At 42.2% G+C, this 19,855-nt stretch overlaps 1 protein-coding gene across 2 annotated transcripts in view; it reads left to right on the forward strand.

The window, feature by feature from the left end:
* FER1L6 (fer-1 like family member 6) overlaps window positions 1–19,855 on the forward strand; it is a 195,354-nt gene that overhangs the window by 37,577 nt on the left and 137,922 nt on the right. For both annotated transcript variants that reach the window (XM_054657466.2, XM_016959831.4), the window contains 8 exons: window positions 2,153–2,207; window positions 2,305–2,436; window positions 6,221–6,283; window positions 9,626–9,704; window positions 11,330–11,486; window positions 12,078–12,264; window positions 13,535–13,727; window positions 16,586–16,932. In XM_054657466.2, coding sequence (XP_054513441.2) covers window positions 2,153–2,207; window positions 2,305–2,436; window positions 6,221–6,283; window positions 9,626–9,704; window positions 11,330–11,486; window positions 12,078–12,264; window positions 13,535–13,727; window positions 16,586–16,932 — 1,213 coding nt within the window. The remainder of the gene's footprint in view (window positions 1–2,152; window positions 2,208–2,304; window positions 2,437–6,220; window positions 6,284–9,625; window positions 9,705–11,329; window positions 11,487–12,077; window positions 12,265–13,534; window positions 13,728–16,585; window positions 16,933–19,855) is intronic.

Raw genomic sequence — 19,855 nt, forward strand, 5'->3', positions numbered from 1 at the left:
GCTAATGAATTAGTTGGATAGTTTTGCTGATCCCAGATAGTTGCAGATGCATCATTCATGTTTCTGTAGTCATTTGGCAGCTCTGCTGGTTAGTTTAGGAGTTGGCTGGTGGTAGCCTGGCCTAGTACTGCTTCAGCTGAGACCGGCTGTTCTCTGCCTGATACCAGATCCTCCATCAGGCTAGTCTGAGCTTGTGCCAATGGTAGCAATGGCAGGGTTCTAAGAGAGTGGAAGTACAGAAGTTCTCTTGAGGTGTAGGCTTTGAACTGGCAAAAGTCATTTCTGCTGCCTTCTGTTGGCCAATATAAGTTACCAGCCCAGCCCACGTAAGAGTAGGAAGAGACTGAAAGTTATAGGGCAACAAGTTTGGATACAGAGTAAGCCAATGACTGGGGCTAACAATGCTTTCAGTCTACCATATTTGTTTATGTCAATTTCTTACTTGCGATAATTCCTCATGCCCTTCCCTTTCTTTTTCAATCAAAGTTGTTACTATCAATAAAACAAATTAGTGCTTCCCCACATGGCTGATCCTGAGTTGTTGTTTCTGGGTTGTGACAGGATGGCAGGGTACATATATGTGGGTTAGAGGGCAGTGGGAATTAGAGAAGGTGATAACTCAGAAGTTGACACTCAAAAGAAGACATGAAATGTGTACACACCTACTCACTGCAATATCTCCTTCCTTCCTTTGCTGCACCCTGACAACCACCACCCCTCTACCCTAGTCTCTGAATAGGGATTTCAGTCATTTTTTAATACTCAAGATATTTCTTCCTATTCATTTTACAAGGGTGATAGCATTGAGTGGAGGAAGGCAGGAGAAAGAGAAGGAAGGAATAACAGCCTTTTTCTTTTTCCTTGGTCAGAACATTCTCCAGCAATTGAAATTCTATCCACCCACCAATGCTCAATTCAAATCCAACCTCTGCAGCGAAATCTTTGTTGTGTACCCTGGTCCTCAAGACTTTTTTCTCAACAGCTCTTCTGTCATATTTTCTTTACCCTATGACACATTTTACACTTGCCTACTAGTTCTTTTTAAATATACTTCTGTCTTCTCTCCCATGGATGATAGATTGTTACTTCTCAAGGACCAGGAAGATGGCTTACTCATTTTTGTTTTTCCCCTGAATCTGGCACTGGGCTTTCACATGATAAATAATCAGTAAAAATTTGCCATCTTATTGATGAACCAATTAAATGATATTTACCCTTTCTTACATGCATTGTCTCCTTGGGTCCTCAGAGTAACCCTATGTGGTAGGAATTCTTATTTTTACTTTCAGTTGCAGAAATTAAAACTAAAGTCCAAAATTGGGGAGAACAAATATTCTAACTCAGATCAGTCTGACTCCAATGCCCAGAGATTTTTACTAACTTAATCTGTTCTCTATTGGACTCAATTATAATCAGCAGAAATGGGATGAAGTCAAATGCAACATGGTATTGTTAGTAACCAAGGGGATAAAATGCAACAGGAACTCAAGCTCAGTTCATTTGCCACTGATTTCAGCTTCTATGACAACAGGAATTCTTCATCTCTTTCTGTTGTTATCCATCTCTAAATGCCCAGGTGTTGCACATGTTTTCAATTACTTGTGATAGTCCAGATAAATGAAATCCCCTGGAATGTGAAATTTCATGGAGATGGTATCTTTAGTCATTCCCTTCAATTTTTTCCTTTACCAATTATTTCAAAGCAATTATGATTATATCTATTAGACATGGCAGAGTGGTCCTGTGTATGGAATCAGGCAGGAGACTGGGAGTTCCTTATTTAGACCCAGCTCTGCCACTGATTTGCTGAGGCATCTCAGTTTCTCATTTTGTTTAAAATTTTAAAAAATACTGATAATCATATAAAAAGAGCTGACATTTATTCTTGCCAGGTACTGAGTTAAACCTTTATATGCATTATATCATTTAATTCTAGCAATCATCTCAGAAATACTATTACAAGCTCCATTTTTAGGATGAGAAAACTCAGAGGTCAAGTCATTTGTCCGCTTATACTTATCTCCCCCAGAGATGTAGACAGAATATGTAATAATATTAAATGAAAGGACTTAGAAATACTTTGGAGAATATTATCATGACTTATGGATATTCTTCCTTGATGAAACAAACATATTAAACTTTCTTTTAATAGATCAAAACTGTTGACTAAGATCCATGATGGGGAGGTCAGATCCCAAAATTATCAAGTAAGTGATTGGCTCTTCCTGCCCAGCCTCCCCCAGTGCTTCCTGTGTGCATGGATGGCAGTGTCCGGAATGGTGTCCACACTGCTTTGTGTTGCAGATTGCCATAACCATCACCGAGGCTCGCCAGCTGGTGGGTGAGAACATTGACCCAGTTGTGACCATTGAGATTGGGGATGAGAAGAAGCAAAGCACAGTGAAGGAAGGAACCAACAGCCCATTTTATAATGAAGTAAGTCATGGAGGTCACCCACAGCTTTTGCACTAAGATTCTCTTCACCACCATTCTGCAGGATCCTTCAGTCAAACGAAGAGCTGTACCCCTCCTGCCTCCCTCCCTGGCCCCCAGTTAAGCCCATGGCAAACTGATTCTCCTTACAAACACAGCCCCCTAAAGCTTTTCACAAAAGGGTTGTGGAAAAGAGAGGCAAGGAATTCCTCCTGATTTTAAATTCACTGCTACATTTTCAACATACGTTTTCTTATTTATTATCAGCTCATTTTCATCCATTATAAGCCCTGGGTTTATAGTCAATAAATTGATTGAATGTCGGTTAGGGAGAAGATACATATTCTTTTTCCTGGCAGAGACATTGGAAACTTAATTATTGTTTTTGAAACAGGCATACTACCTTGGAAAGTAAAAGTTACATTTTTCTAAGCTGTGTAGAAATTGTAAAGAAAAATCTCAGATTTCTAAATATCTTACATGCTAAATTCTCTTTTTAAAATAAAAATATTGTTGGGGCGCAGTAGCTTACGCCTGTAATCCCAGCACTTTGGGAGGCCAAGGCGTGTGGATCACGAGGTCAGGAGATCAAGACCATCCTGGCTAACATGGTGAAACCCCATCTCTACTAAAAATACAAAAAAATTAGCCAGGCATGGTGGCAGGTGCCTGTAGTCCCAGCTACTTGGGAGGCTGCAGCAGAAGAATGGCGTGAACCCAGGAGGCAGAGCTTTCAGTGAGCCGAGATCATGCCATTGCACTCCAGCCTGGGCGACAGAGTGAGACTCCACCTCAAAAAAAAAAAAAAAAAAATTACTTGGTGAAAAAATATGGCAAAAGAGACAAAAAGTATAACGATATAGAGTAATGTGTTTCCCTCTGATGTTTGATCCCCAATGCCCTAGTCCTCTCCCTGGAAGCATTCACTCTCACTAGGCATTTGCGTATCCTTCCAGAGATATTCCAAGCATGTACCAGAATACAAGGAAATATTGTACCCAAATGGTAGCATTCTATACACACTGTTCTGGACTCTTCACAAAACAACGTATCTTGAAAATAAATCCCTATGGGAGGTACAGCTCATTCCCATTTTGCCTTCCTGGCTGAAGAGTTTTTCATTGCATTGATATGCCATAATATACTAAACCAGTCAGTCTCTCATGAATGCATATGAAATGCTTTTAACCTTTTGCTACTACTTATAATAGTATAACTGGGTCACAAGGTATGTGCATTTAAAATTTCCATGTCGCTAATTGCCTTCCAAAGAGGTAACAATTTATACTCAAATGAACAGTGCACAGGAGCATTTGCTTACTTGTAGGCTCTTTGACACAATGAATTATTTCAAAAAATGCAGGGCACTCTTAATTCTTATTATCTTGGCCAGATGCAGTGGCTCACACCTGTAATCCCAGCACTTTGGGAGGCCGAGGTGGGCAGATCACGAGGTCAGGAGTTTGAGACCAGCCTGACCAACATGGTGAAAACCCGTCTCTACTAAAAATACAAAAATTAACCGGGTGTGGTGGCGTGTGCCTGTAATCCCATCTAGTCAGGAGGCTGAGGCAGGAGAATTGCTTGAACCTTGGAGGTGGAGGTTGCAGTGAGCCAAGATTTCACCACTGCACTCCAGCCTGGGCAACAAAGCAAGACGTTGTCTCAGAAAAAAAAAAAAAAATCTTAATTATCTTAATTTAAAAAATTAATTAAAAAAATTAATTATCTTAATGAGAGTGGTCATTTAAAAGGAAGGTAGGGAGAGCATGGATAATGAAATCAACAGAAAATACCCAAATCCCATTGGAGCTAATGACTCCTTTCCTCTTCATCCATTTCTGCCTCTGAGCCTTTGACTGTAAGTGAAATGTCAGTAGATTTTCCCTTCTTGTTCCACTCTCTACCCCCAGAAGAGCTTTTGGCATGGATGTAATATGAGATAATATATGAAAATGCTTTAAAACTGCAAAGCTCTACAGATTTATTAATTATAATAATTATGCATACAAGTCCTGGATCTAAATGACGTTAAACTGGGCCCAAGTGTAACCGGTAGAAAAATCACATAGAAACACAAAAGTTGATCTAAAAACCTTTGTTACAACTCTCGACCTAAATATTCAAGCCTAAAGTTCATCAGATGCTGAAGGAACCCATTAGTTGGAGCTGGGGAATATTTCCCAGCTAGAAGAATATGTGTTGGCCAGGAGGTCTCAGAAGCCTATGTGAGGCAGTTGAGTCTGAAACATATGAAACCCATCAGAAGGTAATAAATGTTGCAACTCATTTGTTCATCCAAAGGAAGCCACAGCATCTGGTGTATTCAGAGAATGAAGAATGTTGTGGAAGTGAATTTTCCACATAAATTTTGAACATCAGGACTCTGAAAAAGTTTAAGCATATATATGAGAAATTTCCTGAAATGTTGTATGTATTGTCTTGTCTTCTTAAACAGAAGACACTGAACAGAATGGAATCTTTGGTTGATCTCTAAGGACCACCATTTTGAGGATCTCTTATAATGTATGATGACATTTTTTGGTTCCCACATTTTGCTTTTTCTGTTTTGCCCTTTGAAAGCAGGCCATCGTCATTTGGTCAGTTCCTCCTTTCTTACTGCGGCTGTGTCCATCTCTAAGGGGCCATTCTTCCACTCTACAGCTCAAAAAAGAAAATCCAGGAAACAGCTTCCCAGGCCTGCCTTCCTAGTCCCCCTCAGTTCCCAAAACACACAAACCAGGACAAAACACCACTTCAGTTTTCTGCATCTTATAGTCTTACAACCTCGAGTTTGGGAGGATCTTGACTCAAGAGTCAGATGGTGAAATATCTAGTACTTGATCCCCTTGTGTGATAATGTCAAGAGAACTAAGGTTTGGTCCCAGGCCCAACAATAACTAGCAATAGGAATCTGGGTAGCATCTTTTAAATTCTTTAGTCTTCAGTCTTATCTGTAAAACATGGGGCTGGTCTAGATAATTTCTCCAACTCCGAAATTCAATCATGTTCTTAATATTAAAAATCCTCATGTCCATAGTTTTTTGTATTCTCTCCCTGGTAAATCCTGGTAATTTCACAGGGATGTTTGAAACTGAAAAATCCTGGGAAAAGTAGATTTTAGTCAAGTCCACTCCAATTTAAAACCATACTGAAATACCATTTTCACTCATAATTATAAATAAAAAAATGACACTCTCGAGGGTTGATAAGATTATAGAGAGATGGCTATTTTCATGTTGCCAGTGAGAATATAAAATTCCCATTTGGGGAAAAAATTTATACTATCTATTCAAAAGTTATATGCACTTAATCTATGACCTGACAATTCCATTTCTCATGTTCATTTTGGAGGATTACTGACACATATCCTATGCAAGAATGTGATTGATAGCATTGTTTTCATTTGAGACCAGCCTAGGCAACATAGTGAGAACCTGGCTCTACAAAAAATTTTTAAAAAAATTATCCAGGTGTGGTGGTATAGGCCTGTAGTCCCAGCTACTCAGGAGGCTGAGATGGGAGGATTACTTGAGCCCTGGGAGGCTGAGGCTGCTGTGAGCCCTAATTGCGCCACTGCACTCCAACCTAGCCGACAGAAAAAAACCCTGTCTCCAAAAAAAAAAAAAAAAAAAAAAAGAGAATTGACAATTGACAATCAATTGATGATGTATACATATTCATGCAGCAGTTGGTTAGAATGACAAAGATCTAAATCCACTCCAAGGACAGGATTCTTAGGTGCAAGCCTGGGGTTGATGACCAGAATGAACTTTTTGTTTTGCAGTACTTTGTCTTCGACTTCATTGGGCCCCAAGTGCATCTTTTTGACAAGATCATCAAAATCTCCGTAAGTATAGCATTGGTGGTAATAGTTGTGGAGAGGTGGGAGACATTTTGGGCATTGGGGACTCTCTGGGACAACTCAGCATACTCAGCGGGGAATAGATTCAGGAGGGCAAGTGTCAGTTAGTGAATCTAACCAACAGGCAGAACTTGAAATCACCAGTATGGAGATGTCTGGGAAGAAAAACCACCTCAAGAAGATCTATGCTTCTTGGAAGCAAGTGGTAAGCTATGGTAAAGCTATTACTGATTGAATTATGTAGCTTACTAGTGTGGGAATGTGAGACACGTGCTTCAGGTGACATCTTAATGCATTGTCAGTTTTAGTTTTTTTTTTTTTTTTTAAATCAGGCAAATGTAGGTGTTTCTTTCTTGGGCTGGTATCTACACTACTGATCATTAATCACATCTCCTCCTCCTCCTAGTTGGGTAATGAATAAAGAAATAGGAACAAGTACCAGGAAAAAAGTATCAGTCTCATCAATGGTAATGCTGGATCAGAGGATGTGATTTGGACTAAGTGGTGGCCATTGGGATTTTCAAAAGTTGCCTCTGAGTGTAGGCCTCAGGACCTGCCCTTGGGAAATTGAGTCTGCTGCATAGACTCTTCCTCAGCCCTGCCAGGGGAAGTGCAGATACAGAGCTTCCTGCTTTAAGGGCCCAATCCAACTTTGCCCACTACATGGAGGACAGGAATGGGAAGGGGAAGTGCCCATGTTGAAGCCAGACTGATCCAAATGAGAGAGAAGTCAGGCCAAATGGGATTGTTACAAACTTTGCACCATTCAGCAAAGGGACAGAGACCAATGGATGACATACTGCATCTACCTTACCAGCGTGACAGATCACCACGGCTTCTCCCAAGGTGGTGACGGATTGCTGGAGAGTAAGTTTCTCTCTTCCAAACAGTTCTAAGAGGATACAGTTCCTACTTCATGTGTCAGTGTAGGAAGTCTGGCGAATAAGGGAATGATTTCTTCAACAGTCAGCTCTAATCAGAATTGTGAGGATGACAAAACTTATTTTGAAGATTTTCTTTCCTGTCTTTATCACTGACTCAATATAATATCTAAACAGATATATAAAATATGTTCCCTTTAACCACAGCTGACTGTCAGCAAAGTCCTGCATTATGGCCTAGGTAAATAGCGGAATTATGACATTACCCTTCCCAGGAGACTTGAAGAATGTGACTCTTGAAGAATGAGAAGTCACCCAGAGCCAAACAATCTTAAGGTTTGAATTTCAGGCATGATGACAAGTGGTGCAGGTGATATTTCAGGACCTGGGACAATGCCCAGGACTTTGTTCCATTGCTCAGGCAACCATCTGTTTATGGAATCAGCTCCATAGGAGGCTTCTAAGGACTGTCTGATGAACAGTTAATCACTAGATTTTTATATTGTGCCATAGACCAGGGTCAGGACTGTTTGTGGGACATGTGGACTTCTAGACAGAGGATCAAAGCTACCATTGCCTATCTCTATTTCTCTACCTTCGAAGAAGAGAAGACTTTAGTGTCCCTAAAAGACTCTAAGAGACAAAAGATTTTAAAATAAAATCTGCCCTTGAGAGGGGAATGTTTAACACAACTTTTCTGTTAGTCCACGAACTGAAAGTCAGTATGCCCAGAATATATATGACATGGGATAAGAAGTGGGGGAGTGCTGTAAGCAGATGCTATTGGGACAGCCAGCCTGTAACACACCCTGGTGGTGTCAAAGACAGTCTTCCCTTCTCAGTGGCCAAGGCATGCAGGGCTCCCAGTACTCTGTGTGTGAGACATCCCCAGAGTCCTGGTGATTTAACACTTGACCACACCAGGATTGCCTGGTACTCAACCACTGGATGGATGACTTTAAGAGGCATCCTGTGTTATTTAAAGATTTGTTCGGGGCTCTTGCATTTCATCTTGCCCACAGGGACTCTCAACCTGAGAAGAGAACTTGAAACTGGCTTGTGTTCTTTCTCAGGCCTTTGGAAAAACACATGAGCAAATGCAAGCATGTTGGGTTTTGGAGTGAACATTATGTGAGCATCCTTCTGTAGCTGCTCTATTTGAGCCAGGCTGCCTGTACTTCACCTTGGTTCTCTGACACCCATGGAAAGTTTAGGTTAGGGAGAGAGAGTGGAAAGAGAAATGAGGAGGGCTGTCATTTCTTGAGGTCAACTGAATTTCTTTTGCTTCGCAAAAAGGAGCTGTTTAGAAGCTGCAAAAGCCTTCCGTTCATCTGTCATTCAATTAGTCATTCATTAATTCACTGAATGTTTATTGAATATCTATTGTGAACAAGGCCATGTGATGGGTGGATGACAGGAGGAAACTGTCCTTGACTTAAGGAACTTACAGGATTTTATAGTTAGAAGGAAGCTCAGAGGACATCTTGTATAACTTCCAACTGGTGCCAGAATCCTTCTCCTCTTCCTTTACTACATGGAGTTCTTGGGGGCATAACTTGATTATTTGCAGTGATAGGGAGGTCGCTACCTCTAGGAAAGCTCATTCCATTGCTGGGAAGTTCTGACAGTTATAAACATTGTTCTTATATTGAGTGGAAATCTCTCATCCTGTTATTTGGGAACCATAGAGGGGGACTTACTCTCTCTTCTGCATGACAGCATTTTCATGATTTAAAGACACTTCAGTTGCCATTGCCCTTTCTCCACACCTGCCAGTTTTCTCTTTTATGGGTGACAGATTGAACTTTTCTCCTGGTTCTTCAGCAGTTTCTCATACGCTGTGGCTTTTCAACCTGGCACCAGCTCTGCACCTTCCTTTAGAACTTCCTCATCTTGAGAGCATTAGCATGAAAATGGGCTGCTGTAACCAAGCCAGGCCCTCTGCTGGCCCTGATCAGACAGAATATTGAGGATGATTACCTCCTTTGTTCTCACCGTTGTACATGCCTAAAATGATTCAAGGCAATAGTGATGAGTTCTCTGAGAAAGTTGTGAGCAAAGTTGCAGGAGTTTAGCGGAGAAAAGGAACACTTTCAGTTTGGGGGGACTGAATGGCGGAGGTGACATATGTTCTAGGTATTGAAAGATAGGGAAAATTTCAGCAGGAAGAGATGGGTGTTGAAGGGTGAGCTGTACTCAGGTTTATTTTGGTTAAAGGAAGCTTGCAGGCACTGAGAGTTGACAGGCATCCTTCTATGGAAGATTAGCTAAAATCCTGCTAAGAGCAAGAGATGAAGGTGATGAGGGGCTTCTGGAGGTCCTTTACAGCCTTGTGGTTTGATGGCCAAACTCCACTGTGCTCCAGACAGGGTCAAAGCTAGACAAGGGTCAAGGCCTCTTATCCTCAAGGTAAATCTGCCATACTCCCTGCTCTATCTCTCCTCAGGTCTTTCACCACAAGCTGATAGGAAGTGTACTGATTGGCTCTTTCAAAGTAGACCTGGGGACTGTGTACAACCAACCTGGTAAGAAAACATCACCTCCCCATCTGTCTCTCACTTGTCTTTGGTTTATAGCACCTGGAGTCATCCCATTCATTCACTCACCTGTGTGACCATTCATTCAATAACACTGAGCACCAGTTATACAAAGTTGAATGAGACATAACTCTTGCCCTCGAGTGTTTTACAGTCTAATGATAAAATTATTTTATATGTCTACTTCTGGGGAGTTTTTTCTCTCACACAAATTCTGTCCAGTCGAGATATGGACAGGAGAGGCAATGGAATATAGGAACTAAGAATACAGACTCTGGAGTCAGATTGCCTGGGTTCGAATCCCACTCTATGTCCTAGCTGTGCAACCTTGGGCAAATGACTTAACTTCTCTGTTAAGTAAGAAATGAAGATAACTTACTACTTCCTTCATAGGTTTGTTGGAGGATTGAGTAAGTTAATATACACAAAATGCTTAGTAAAGAGTCTCACTCATAAAAATGACTACAGCATTTTGTATCCTTATACAAAGGATTTGCTGTACTTATTATTATCCCTGATTTGTAGGAAAGAGAAACTCAGAAAAGCAACGTAATTTGTTCAAGGTCAAGAACAAGTAAGTAAAAGAGCCAGCACAGATCTTTTTATGAAAGGCCCCCTATCTTCAACAGGGATTCCAACTCCTGTGACTGTGGGGGCCAGACAGGGGGCATAGCTGCGTGCAGCAGCCTGAGTGTGAGGCATGAAGGAACAGTGGAGTCTGGGAAAGGAGACAGGAAGGCTTGTGCTCCATATACAAGGGCAGTGGCTATTCAGCGCCTTTGGTATTTACTGCCATGTAGAAATGTGAAGCCATTGGCCAGGTGCAGTGGCTCACACCTGTAATCCTGGCACTTTGAGAGGTCAAGGTGGGTGGATCACTTGAGGTCAGGAGTTCAAGACCAGCCTGGCCAATATGGTGAAGCCCCATCTCTACTAAAAATACAAAAATTAGCTGGGCGTGATGGTGCACACCTGTAGTCCCAGCTACTTGGAAGGCTGTGGCAGGAGAATGGCTTGAACAAGGGAGGCAGAGGTTGCAGTGAGCTAAGATCATGCCATTGCTCTCCAGCTTGGGCATTACCATTGCTCTCCAGCCTGGGCATCACAGCGAGACTCTGTCTCAAAAAAAAAAAAAAAAAAAAAAAAGAAATGTGAAGCTAGTATTGCCAGAACTTACCATTTTTAAAGAAAAGCCGGAAGTCTAGATTATGTAAGCCACCTTGGAAGTTTTGACTCACAGTGAGGCCAAACAAAAAGACCAAGGAGCCACGTTTACGTCCTGTGGGTAAATAATACGTATGTGACTTCTACACTTCATTAATGTCCCCCTATTCCATCAAAGATGGAACCTTGTCTTAGTGATTTCTACTAGGTCAATGGCTTCCCAAGAATCTATGGTAAATTGGGGGAAAAGATGGAGAACTGGTAGGAAGCAAAGGGAGAGGAGGGAAAGGAAGAGGGAAGCAGCATGAGGTTTGGAAAAAACTGAGATGATTTACCACCTAGAGCAACAGAGGGAGGAGAGCCTGGGAGGCCTTGGTGTGTGGGAGAGAAAGGGGTGGGGCTGCTGGGCCCATCTGTGAAGGATGTGAGCTGCCAGGGTGCTTTCACAGGTCATCAGTTCTGCGACAAGTGGGCCCTGCTCACAGACCCTGGTGACATCAGGACTGGCACCAAGGGGTACCTGAAATGTGACATCAGCGTCATGGGAAAAGGTGATGTCTTGAAGACCAGCCCTAAAACTTCTGACACCGAGGAGCCAATAGAAAAGTAAGACAGGTCCATCCTGGGCTGTGCATAGAAATGATATGTCCAATTTTAATCTCTTTCCCCTCCCTCACCACTTTTCTTATGGGTACATGAGAACCATGCTTCTTCTCAGCTTGGTCACCTGGCATTCTGCTCTATCAGACACCAAGATGTGTCCTATTAAGGTATGACTCTCCTTCAGGAGGTCAGGTTCTAGGACAAGAACTGTCTGTCTTCCTATAATAACCCATAATAGATAAGCTATTCCTAAGCTTATCCAATTTTTCTGAATGTAGCTGAGTTTTCTTTGAAGGAATTATAATTTCAATCACTGGTTTGTGATGTGGGAAGACTTAAATGCACCTCTTTTAAGGTTCAGAGTGGGAGACAGTATTTATCCTATCCTAGGACCTGAACGAGGTTGCATTCACTCTATTCATACCATTCTCTGTCATTTACACTACAAAGAATACTCATTTCAGCAATGAATCTTACTCTTTTCAGATTTGTCTTATATTGGGATCTTTCTTTCTGCCTCCAAATTGCTCCTGTCTTTTCTCTCTGTTTCTTCAATTGAGAGAGCTTTTTCATTTGTTTTTGTCTCCCTCTAAGGAACCTTTTGATCCCCAATGGGTTTCCGTCAGAGAGACCCTGGGCCAGATTCTATGTGAGACTCTACAAAGCAGAAGGCTTGCCCAAAATGAATTCAAGCATCATGGCGAACGTCACCAAGGCATTTGTGGGTGACAGTAAGGACCTGGTGGATCCCTTTGTGGAGGTCTCCTTTGCTGGGCAGATGGTGAGGAACCATTGTCACTAACACTGCCTGCTAGGCCAGGGCCCTGCTCTCTATCCAAGATATGTTTAATCAAATCAAATTAATAAAAATTAGGAAGTGCCTTGAAAGCAAAAGCTTGTTACAAAAAGGCAATGGGGCCAGGTGAGGTGGCTCACATCTGTAATCCCAGCACTTTGGCAGGCTGAGGCGGTGAATCACTTGAGGCCAGGAGCTCAAGACCAGCCTGGCCAACATGGCGAAACCCTGTCTCAACTAAAAACACACAAAAAATTAGCTGGGCGTGGTGGCGCACCCCTGTAATCCCAGCTACTGGGTGGCTAAGGCATAAGAATTGCTTGAACTTGAGAGGCGGAGGTTGCAGTGAGCAGAGATTGTACCACTGTGCTCCAGCCTGGGTGACAGAGCAAGACTCTGTCTTTAAAAAAAAAAAAAAAAAGAAAAGGCAACGGGATGTGGCAGGGAAATAGGGGCGGGTTACCCACTCACTCTTCATTGGAGAAAATGGAAAGGAGCTATGGGTGGATTGTGGTTTAGGATACAGGCAGACAGGCATCCTTCCTCACCCCTGGCTACTTCTCTGAGCTGTTTATTCAGTCCCCACGTCCGGTAGAATTTCCACCCACCTCCTGACCTGTTCCACAATCTCCCCAGGTAGTCCTTGTCTTATGTAAGCCTGGACATCGCTTTTCCCTGCTCAGGAGCCATTGGAGGTGTCAGGGCCTGTGTACGTGGTCAGAGATTAACCCTGGTTGGCTGGATTTTGAAGCTTCAACTCACACACGTTATCTCTGCCATTAAAATACAGAACTACCCTGATTGTGTCCCCTTGGCAGGGGTGAACACTGAAGTATTTTTGACTTGGGCTGAACTTGGAGATCATATAAGACATCACCTCCATTTTATGACAAGGAAATTGAGGTCCAGACTGGAAGAGTGATTCACACAAGGTCATACTTCTACAAAATATGAGCTCATGGTCTAACTACATCCACTGTATTTCTGGAGATGCACAGAACTCCCATTCCCCAATATGCTGATCAGAACTTCCTGAGGGCGGGGCTGTGATGTGACTTTGTCTCAGATACCTGGCACAGTGTCCAGCATAGAGCAGGTCATCAGTCACATTCGCTGAGTGTAACTGATTTTCGCAGGTGTCAGAAGCAGGTTCATTATCTTTGAAAACTCGCTTTATACTTCCAGCTGGCTTGAAGAGTTTTCTGTAGTCAGTCAGTCCCTTTCATGACTCATGTCCTCCTGGCTGTGTTTTTAGGGGCGAACCACAGTGCAGAAGAACTGTGCTGATCCTGTGTGGCATGAACAGGTGATCTTCAAGGAAATGTTCCCTCCCTTGTGTCGGAGGGTGAAAATCCAGGTGTGGGATGAAGGCAGCATGAATGACGTAGCACTGGCAACCCATTTCATTGACCTGAAGAAAATCTCCAACGAACAGGATGGAGACAAAGGTAAAGTCCCATCCATCTGACTTGAAAAATGTCTTAAAATGCTTGCTTTAGAGCCCTCATCTTTAAAAGGGGTGGGCTAGAGCAGCAGTCCCCAGCCTTTCTGGCACCAGATAACAGTTTTATGGAAGACTATTTTTCCATGAATGGGTAGGGGGATGGTTTTGGGATGAAACTGTTCCACTTCAGATCATCGGGCATTAGCCTCCTCATAAGGAGCATGCAACCTAGGTCCTTCATATGTGCAGTTCATAGTATGGTTTGTACTCCTATGAGAATCTATTGCCACCGCTAATCTGACAGACGGAGCTAGGTGGTAATACTCACTTGCCTGCTGCTCATCTCTTGCGGCCCAGTTCCTAACAGGATGGGTACTGGTCCATGGCTCTGGGCGGTCAGGGGCCCCTGGGTTAGAGCACCTTCCAGGTATTAGGCACTTTCCATGCTACTGTAGGGTCTGTGGTTTGAGTTGGTTCAGGGCAATGGATGAAGCCAGGCTCTGGGAGCCAGAAAGTTTGCTCCTGGTCCCAGGTCTTCCATAAACACTGCTATGTGTCCTTGAGGAAGTCAGTCTTCCCATAATTGAAAAATGAGACATTTAGAGTAAATCAGAGATTGGTAAACTAAGGTCTATGGGCCAAATATGGCCTACTACATATTTTAGTATGGCCCATAAAATAAATGGTACCAACAAAAATTTGTGTCTTCAACTCATTGATGGGAGCCTGAGAGCGCAGGAATAGCAGCGAGGTGCACTGACTCTGCACACTGTGAGCCAGGGTGGGAGCTGAGAGCTGGTGGATTAGCTCAGCTAATCCACTGAACCAGCCAGGCGGAGGTCAGGTAAAAGAATTTCCACTCAGTTATATGGCTCTTTATTTGCAAAACCCAAATTAGTAGATAATTCTTTGAAAAGCCCAACAAACCTTCCCTTTTTTAAATTCCCAGGCAATCTTTCTCTGTGCTACAAATTTATACTAATTGACATATTTTTTGCATACATACATGCACATGCATGTGTATCTACATATAATCACACATACATATACATATATGTACAAATATATACACTAATAAATATATCACATATCATCTGTATATGGTTAATGTAATTATTTTAATTTTTTACTTGATTAGACTAAAGGCATGTCAAGAGCAGTAAACAAGATTTACACATTTTTATGTCCCTAACAGATACCATAGAGAGGGCTCAGTAAATAAATACCTTTGTCTAAATCTTTACATTATGGAAGTGTTTGCCACAAGATTGCTATATGCAGAAAGCACCTTTGGCCCATCTATACAATATCTCAGCTAGATGTAAACATGTTTTATTTACAACCTTTTAGGAACATCTTGATGGCATTCAGGAAGATATACATCAGTGATTTAAAATATAGACATCAGGACCATAAAATCTTTCTATCCTTTTCAATACAATATTCTTATATTTAAGTCTACTCAAGGAAGGGCTAGAATCCAGTCTATGGGAGTAGGGGATAGGAAATGTGTAGGCATAAAACTATTGATAATAGTTTCCATATATGGAAACATCTAATTGTCCACACTGGGGGATTGTTAAGCAGATTATGATATAATTGCTTTTTCATAATAATAGCCCATATTCTTAGCACTTCCTAAGGGCCTGCGTGAAGCACTCAATTGATAGTTTCTTTTAATTTTGAGAAATGAAATGCCATATACTGAGTGGAAATTCTTTTGCCTGACCTCTGCCTGGCTGGCTCAGTGGATTAGCTAGGGCTCAAAACTAAAGATGAAACAGGTACTATTAACATCTCCCTTTTAGAGGTGAGGAAACTGAAGCATGGGGAAGTTTAAAAACTGCCCAAGGTCACACAGCTTGAACATGACAGAGCTGAGATTTGAACTCAGGCCTCAGAGCCCCCAGGCTGTACTGCCTGTCATCGAGCTGTTGCCATAGTGATGATCCCATAGACACTGCATTTTCTCAGACACTATGTATTAAGAAGTGAAAATACTTACATCAGCAGTAAGTTCAAATCATCAGGTCTCTTAAATTCTATGTTCAGAACGTATCTTGAAACATTTACCTATGTCAGTCTCCACTACCTTCACCCTAGTTCAAGATGCTGGTCTTCAGTTTTGATGATGAAGTGGTCCTTGAACCAGTTAGCCTTCTAACCCTTCATGTAACAGCCATAGTGATCTTAAGACATATGATTATGTCACATCTTTGCTTAAATTCCTTTAAAACATTTCTGTAGTTTTTAGGATAAAGGCCAAAATTTTTATCAAGGCCCCAAGACCCACCTACCTCTTCAAACTCTCCCACAGAGTTCATCTCTAGCTCCAAGCTCCTTTCTAACTGGCACATGCTCCTCCCTCTAGCCAGAACACACACTCTCTCTCTTCTCTGCCTGCCTAACTCCCCTCTATGTTACATCAGCCTGTTACTTTTTCTTGCAACACAAAGTGTATTTCCTCCATAGTGTTTGCACTGTAAATATTTATTTGTTTAATGTTTACGCCTGCTTTGTTCTCCAGCAGGCTCTGTTTAGTATCTAGCATGGTACCTGGCACTAAACATAGAGCCTACTGGAGAACATGGGGGAATCAATAAACATTTGATGAATAAGTGAACAGAACAGAATGCAGATTGGCATTTATGGTGTTAGTACAACTGTGAACAAGTGTAAACATGAATGCAAAAAAAGACTAGAAGGAAATATGGCAAGATGGCAATCGTTGTCTTTAGTCATGGGATATCCTGTCAATATTTTCTTTCGTCTTTCTTGGATATTCTACATTTTGAAATGAATGTGTGCAACTTTTATAAAGCAAAAACATAATGAGATAACTAAAACCTGGGGTCTCTCTAGGCTTTCTGCCCACCTTTGGGCCTGCCTGGATTAACCTGTATGGCTCACCCAGGAACCACAGTCTGATGGATGACTACCAGGAAATGAATGAAGGCTTTGGGGAAGGTGTGTCATTCAGGGGCAGAATCTTGGTAGAAATTGCTGTGGAAATCCTCTCAGGAGGGGCACAGGAATCTAAGTTTTCCAAGGCCCTGAAGGAGCTCAAGTTGCCTTCCAAGGACAAAGACTCCAAATCTTCCAAAGGTAAAGACAAGGCTGACAAAACTGAAGATGGAAAATCCCAACAGGCTTCAAACAAAACTAACTCAACCGAGGTGGAGGTGGAATCGTTCGATGTCCCCCCGGAGGTAGGTCTGGGCACTGCTTTATGGTACTTTACCTGTGAGGTGAACCAGAGCAGTGACTGCCCCTGCCACAGGTTCCTGAAGGTGTTGTCAGAATATGTCTTATTCCCTCTGAAAAATTTGTGTTGGCCCAGCCCTGGGTTCTCAGGCTGATCCTCTGCCCCCTCTTGCACACTTCACAGCCATCTGCCTATGATAAATTCCTTTGAATCCCCCACTCCCCCAAATACAATTCCCATGGAAACCCAAGTAAAGAGAAATAAAAGTGCTCCGGAGGAGTTGGTGGGAGTGGGTGGTACGGGATTAATTAAACTCTATCTGTGGCCTAATTTTATTTAGTTGTGTTAGCTTAGAGTAAGCTCCGGATGGGAGATAATTTTGGATGAGGAATGAAGAGGAGGAAGAGTAGGTGACAAGCTGGGATATAAGAAATTGAGAAACCAACTCCCCTACCCCAAACCTGTGCGGGAAACCACAACTTTAGGGAATGCTTATTACTCACCATGAAGCATGTTAGCACTTTCCCAGCCTGGTTCTGTCTTATGGGAAAGAGATCTGAGACTCTAAGAGGAATACAAATGGTGAATATTCTCTCTACTGTTTAGTTTATCAATGGTAACTTGCAGTTAAGCAAATGAAAGAGCTTCATGTTTTGTCAGTAGCAGAGGTAGGTAGATTCCAGCTCCTAGCTCGACTAATTCTGCCTCTGGAAGTGTGCTCGGTCAACTAGGCGATAATTTCGGGTAGGGAAGGGAGGTGATGCTCAAAATCCCAGAGCTGTTCATTTCTAGGAGAGACTGGAGAGTCCAAGGGGGTATAGCAGCAGGTCACCTTAGCCTTGGAAGAGGCATTTGTTTTGATTGCTGGGTTCTAATAAATCTTAAGAAACCGTGTAGGGGAGTGGTTGGAGCATAGGGCTGGAAATCTTGGGGTGGGTTGTAGTTATGGCTCCGATACTAACACCTCTCTGTGTTTTAGTTTACCCATCAACAAAATGAAATAGTTAATAGTTACCCTGCCATAGGCATATTTGGGGGTTAAATGAGGAAATGCATGTAAAATGGTTAGCAGAGTTCTTAGCACATACATAGGAAGTAGGCAATGCATTTGTTGTTGTTGTTGTCATCAGTGTCGCTATGGTTTTCTCCCACCACCAGGAAGCAGCTATTCAGAGCTTTCCAATCTGTTTGTGACTTTGGAAATTTAGTGGACCTCCCCAGTTCTCTCCTCTGAGCTCACATACTGTATTGGGAAATATTATCTGAAAACGTGTGTGCCAGTTTCTTGTGGTTAGAACTTATTATCTATATAGGATTGTGTTTAGGGGTGTTTCTTGAGAATACATGCCAACTTTGGAGACTTAACTTTGAATTTCACCAGAAGTTGTGGGTGGCTTAGTAGCTACCTAAGCTGATATCTCCATCTATCCCTGTAGTCGTTTTTCCTGCTGTGGGTTGAAGCCGTCTATTCTTTTCTAAACAAGGATTGCCAAGTAGAAAGAGGCTAGAAAAATATTTTCTTCATCCAAGTCGAAATATCTTTAAGATATTTTGATGAAGACACTTGAAGCAGATTCTATCAGAAAGCAAGGGAAGTTGGGAACTTATGTGGGGTAGAAAGTACATTTGTCTACAGGCTATGGGGGGTGTATCTTGGCTATTGTGTAGTAGGTAATAGGTAAAATTCAGACACTATTTAAACCCTTATTTCCCCTCCCTCCTCTCTTCATCTTGGCTTCTTGTTGGTGGCCAGTATCTTGCTGGATTTATTAGTTATCTATGGCTGCATGATAACATATCTCAAAACTTGGCAGCTTAAAACAACAAACACTTATTTTCTCTGTAGATGAGTAATTTGGGAATAGCATGGCTCAGTGGTTCTGCCTCAGGATCTCATGAAGTTTCCATCAAGGCGAGGGCAGGGGCTGTCATGATCTGAAGGTTTGACTGTGGCTGGAGAACCCACTTTGAAGATGGCTCCTCACATGGCAGGAGACTGTGATTCTTTGTTGGCTCTTGGCAGGAGGCCTCATCCTCATTCTGTGGATCCTCCTACAGACTGCTTGAGGATCCTGTGACATGGCAGCTGGCCTTCTCCAGATCCAAGAGGGAGCAAGACTGAAACTGTCTTTCATGACCGGGCCACAGAAGTCACACAATGACATATCTGCTATGTTCTGCTTGTTAGAAATGAATCATTTAGTCCAGCCTGTCCTCAAAGGGAGGAGAATTAGGTTTCATTTTTTGAGGGGAACATTAGCAAAGAATTTGTGGATATATTTTAAAGCCACCACAGTGGGCTTCAACCTTCCTCACACCTGAACAGCTCATGGCTCACCCTCATCAACATGATGATGCCGTTTCTTTCAGCATCTTCTTTTTCAACTGGTTCTCAAGCTCCAATCTCCCCTCTCCCCAGCTGCAGCCGTACCTTCATTGCCCATCTGGACAGTTGAGAGGTCCCATGATGCTGGCTTTGTCAACTCACCCCCATTACCCGTCAAAGCTTATCTCCCCTGTGCCAGATTTTCACAGATCATAGCCAATCTAAAAATGGGTTCATTTTTAAAATTCTGTGAACACACTGACTAGCTTCTTATTTAAATGTCATCCTCGATATTGGTAAGAATAAAAATAGAGCCTAACTCCATGGAGTTTATGATATAGAAGGAGAGGTATGAAATATAAATGTAACAGGAAGTAGAAAGTGGTAAGTGCTTTAAGGAGGTACAGATAAAGTGCTGTTATTTCCTGGAGTGAGTGAAGTATAATTATTAAAATGTTAAGCCCCCAAGTAAGAGAGCTGGATGTAAATTGTGGCAGTATGGTGCAGTGGTTACTGGTTGGCCTCTGGAGAAACATTGCCTGCATTTGAACCTGAGTAAGTGACTTAACATTCCTATGCTTATTTCCAAGAATAACCTCTT

The sequence above is a fragment of the Pan troglodytes genome, chromosome 7, assembly GCF_028858775.2.
Source record: "Pan troglodytes isolate AG18354 chromosome 7, NHGRI_mPanTro3-v2.0_pri, whole genome shotgun sequence".
NCBI classification, from domain to species: domain Eukaryota; kingdom Metazoa; phylum Chordata; class Mammalia; order Primates; family Hominidae; genus Pan; species Pan troglodytes.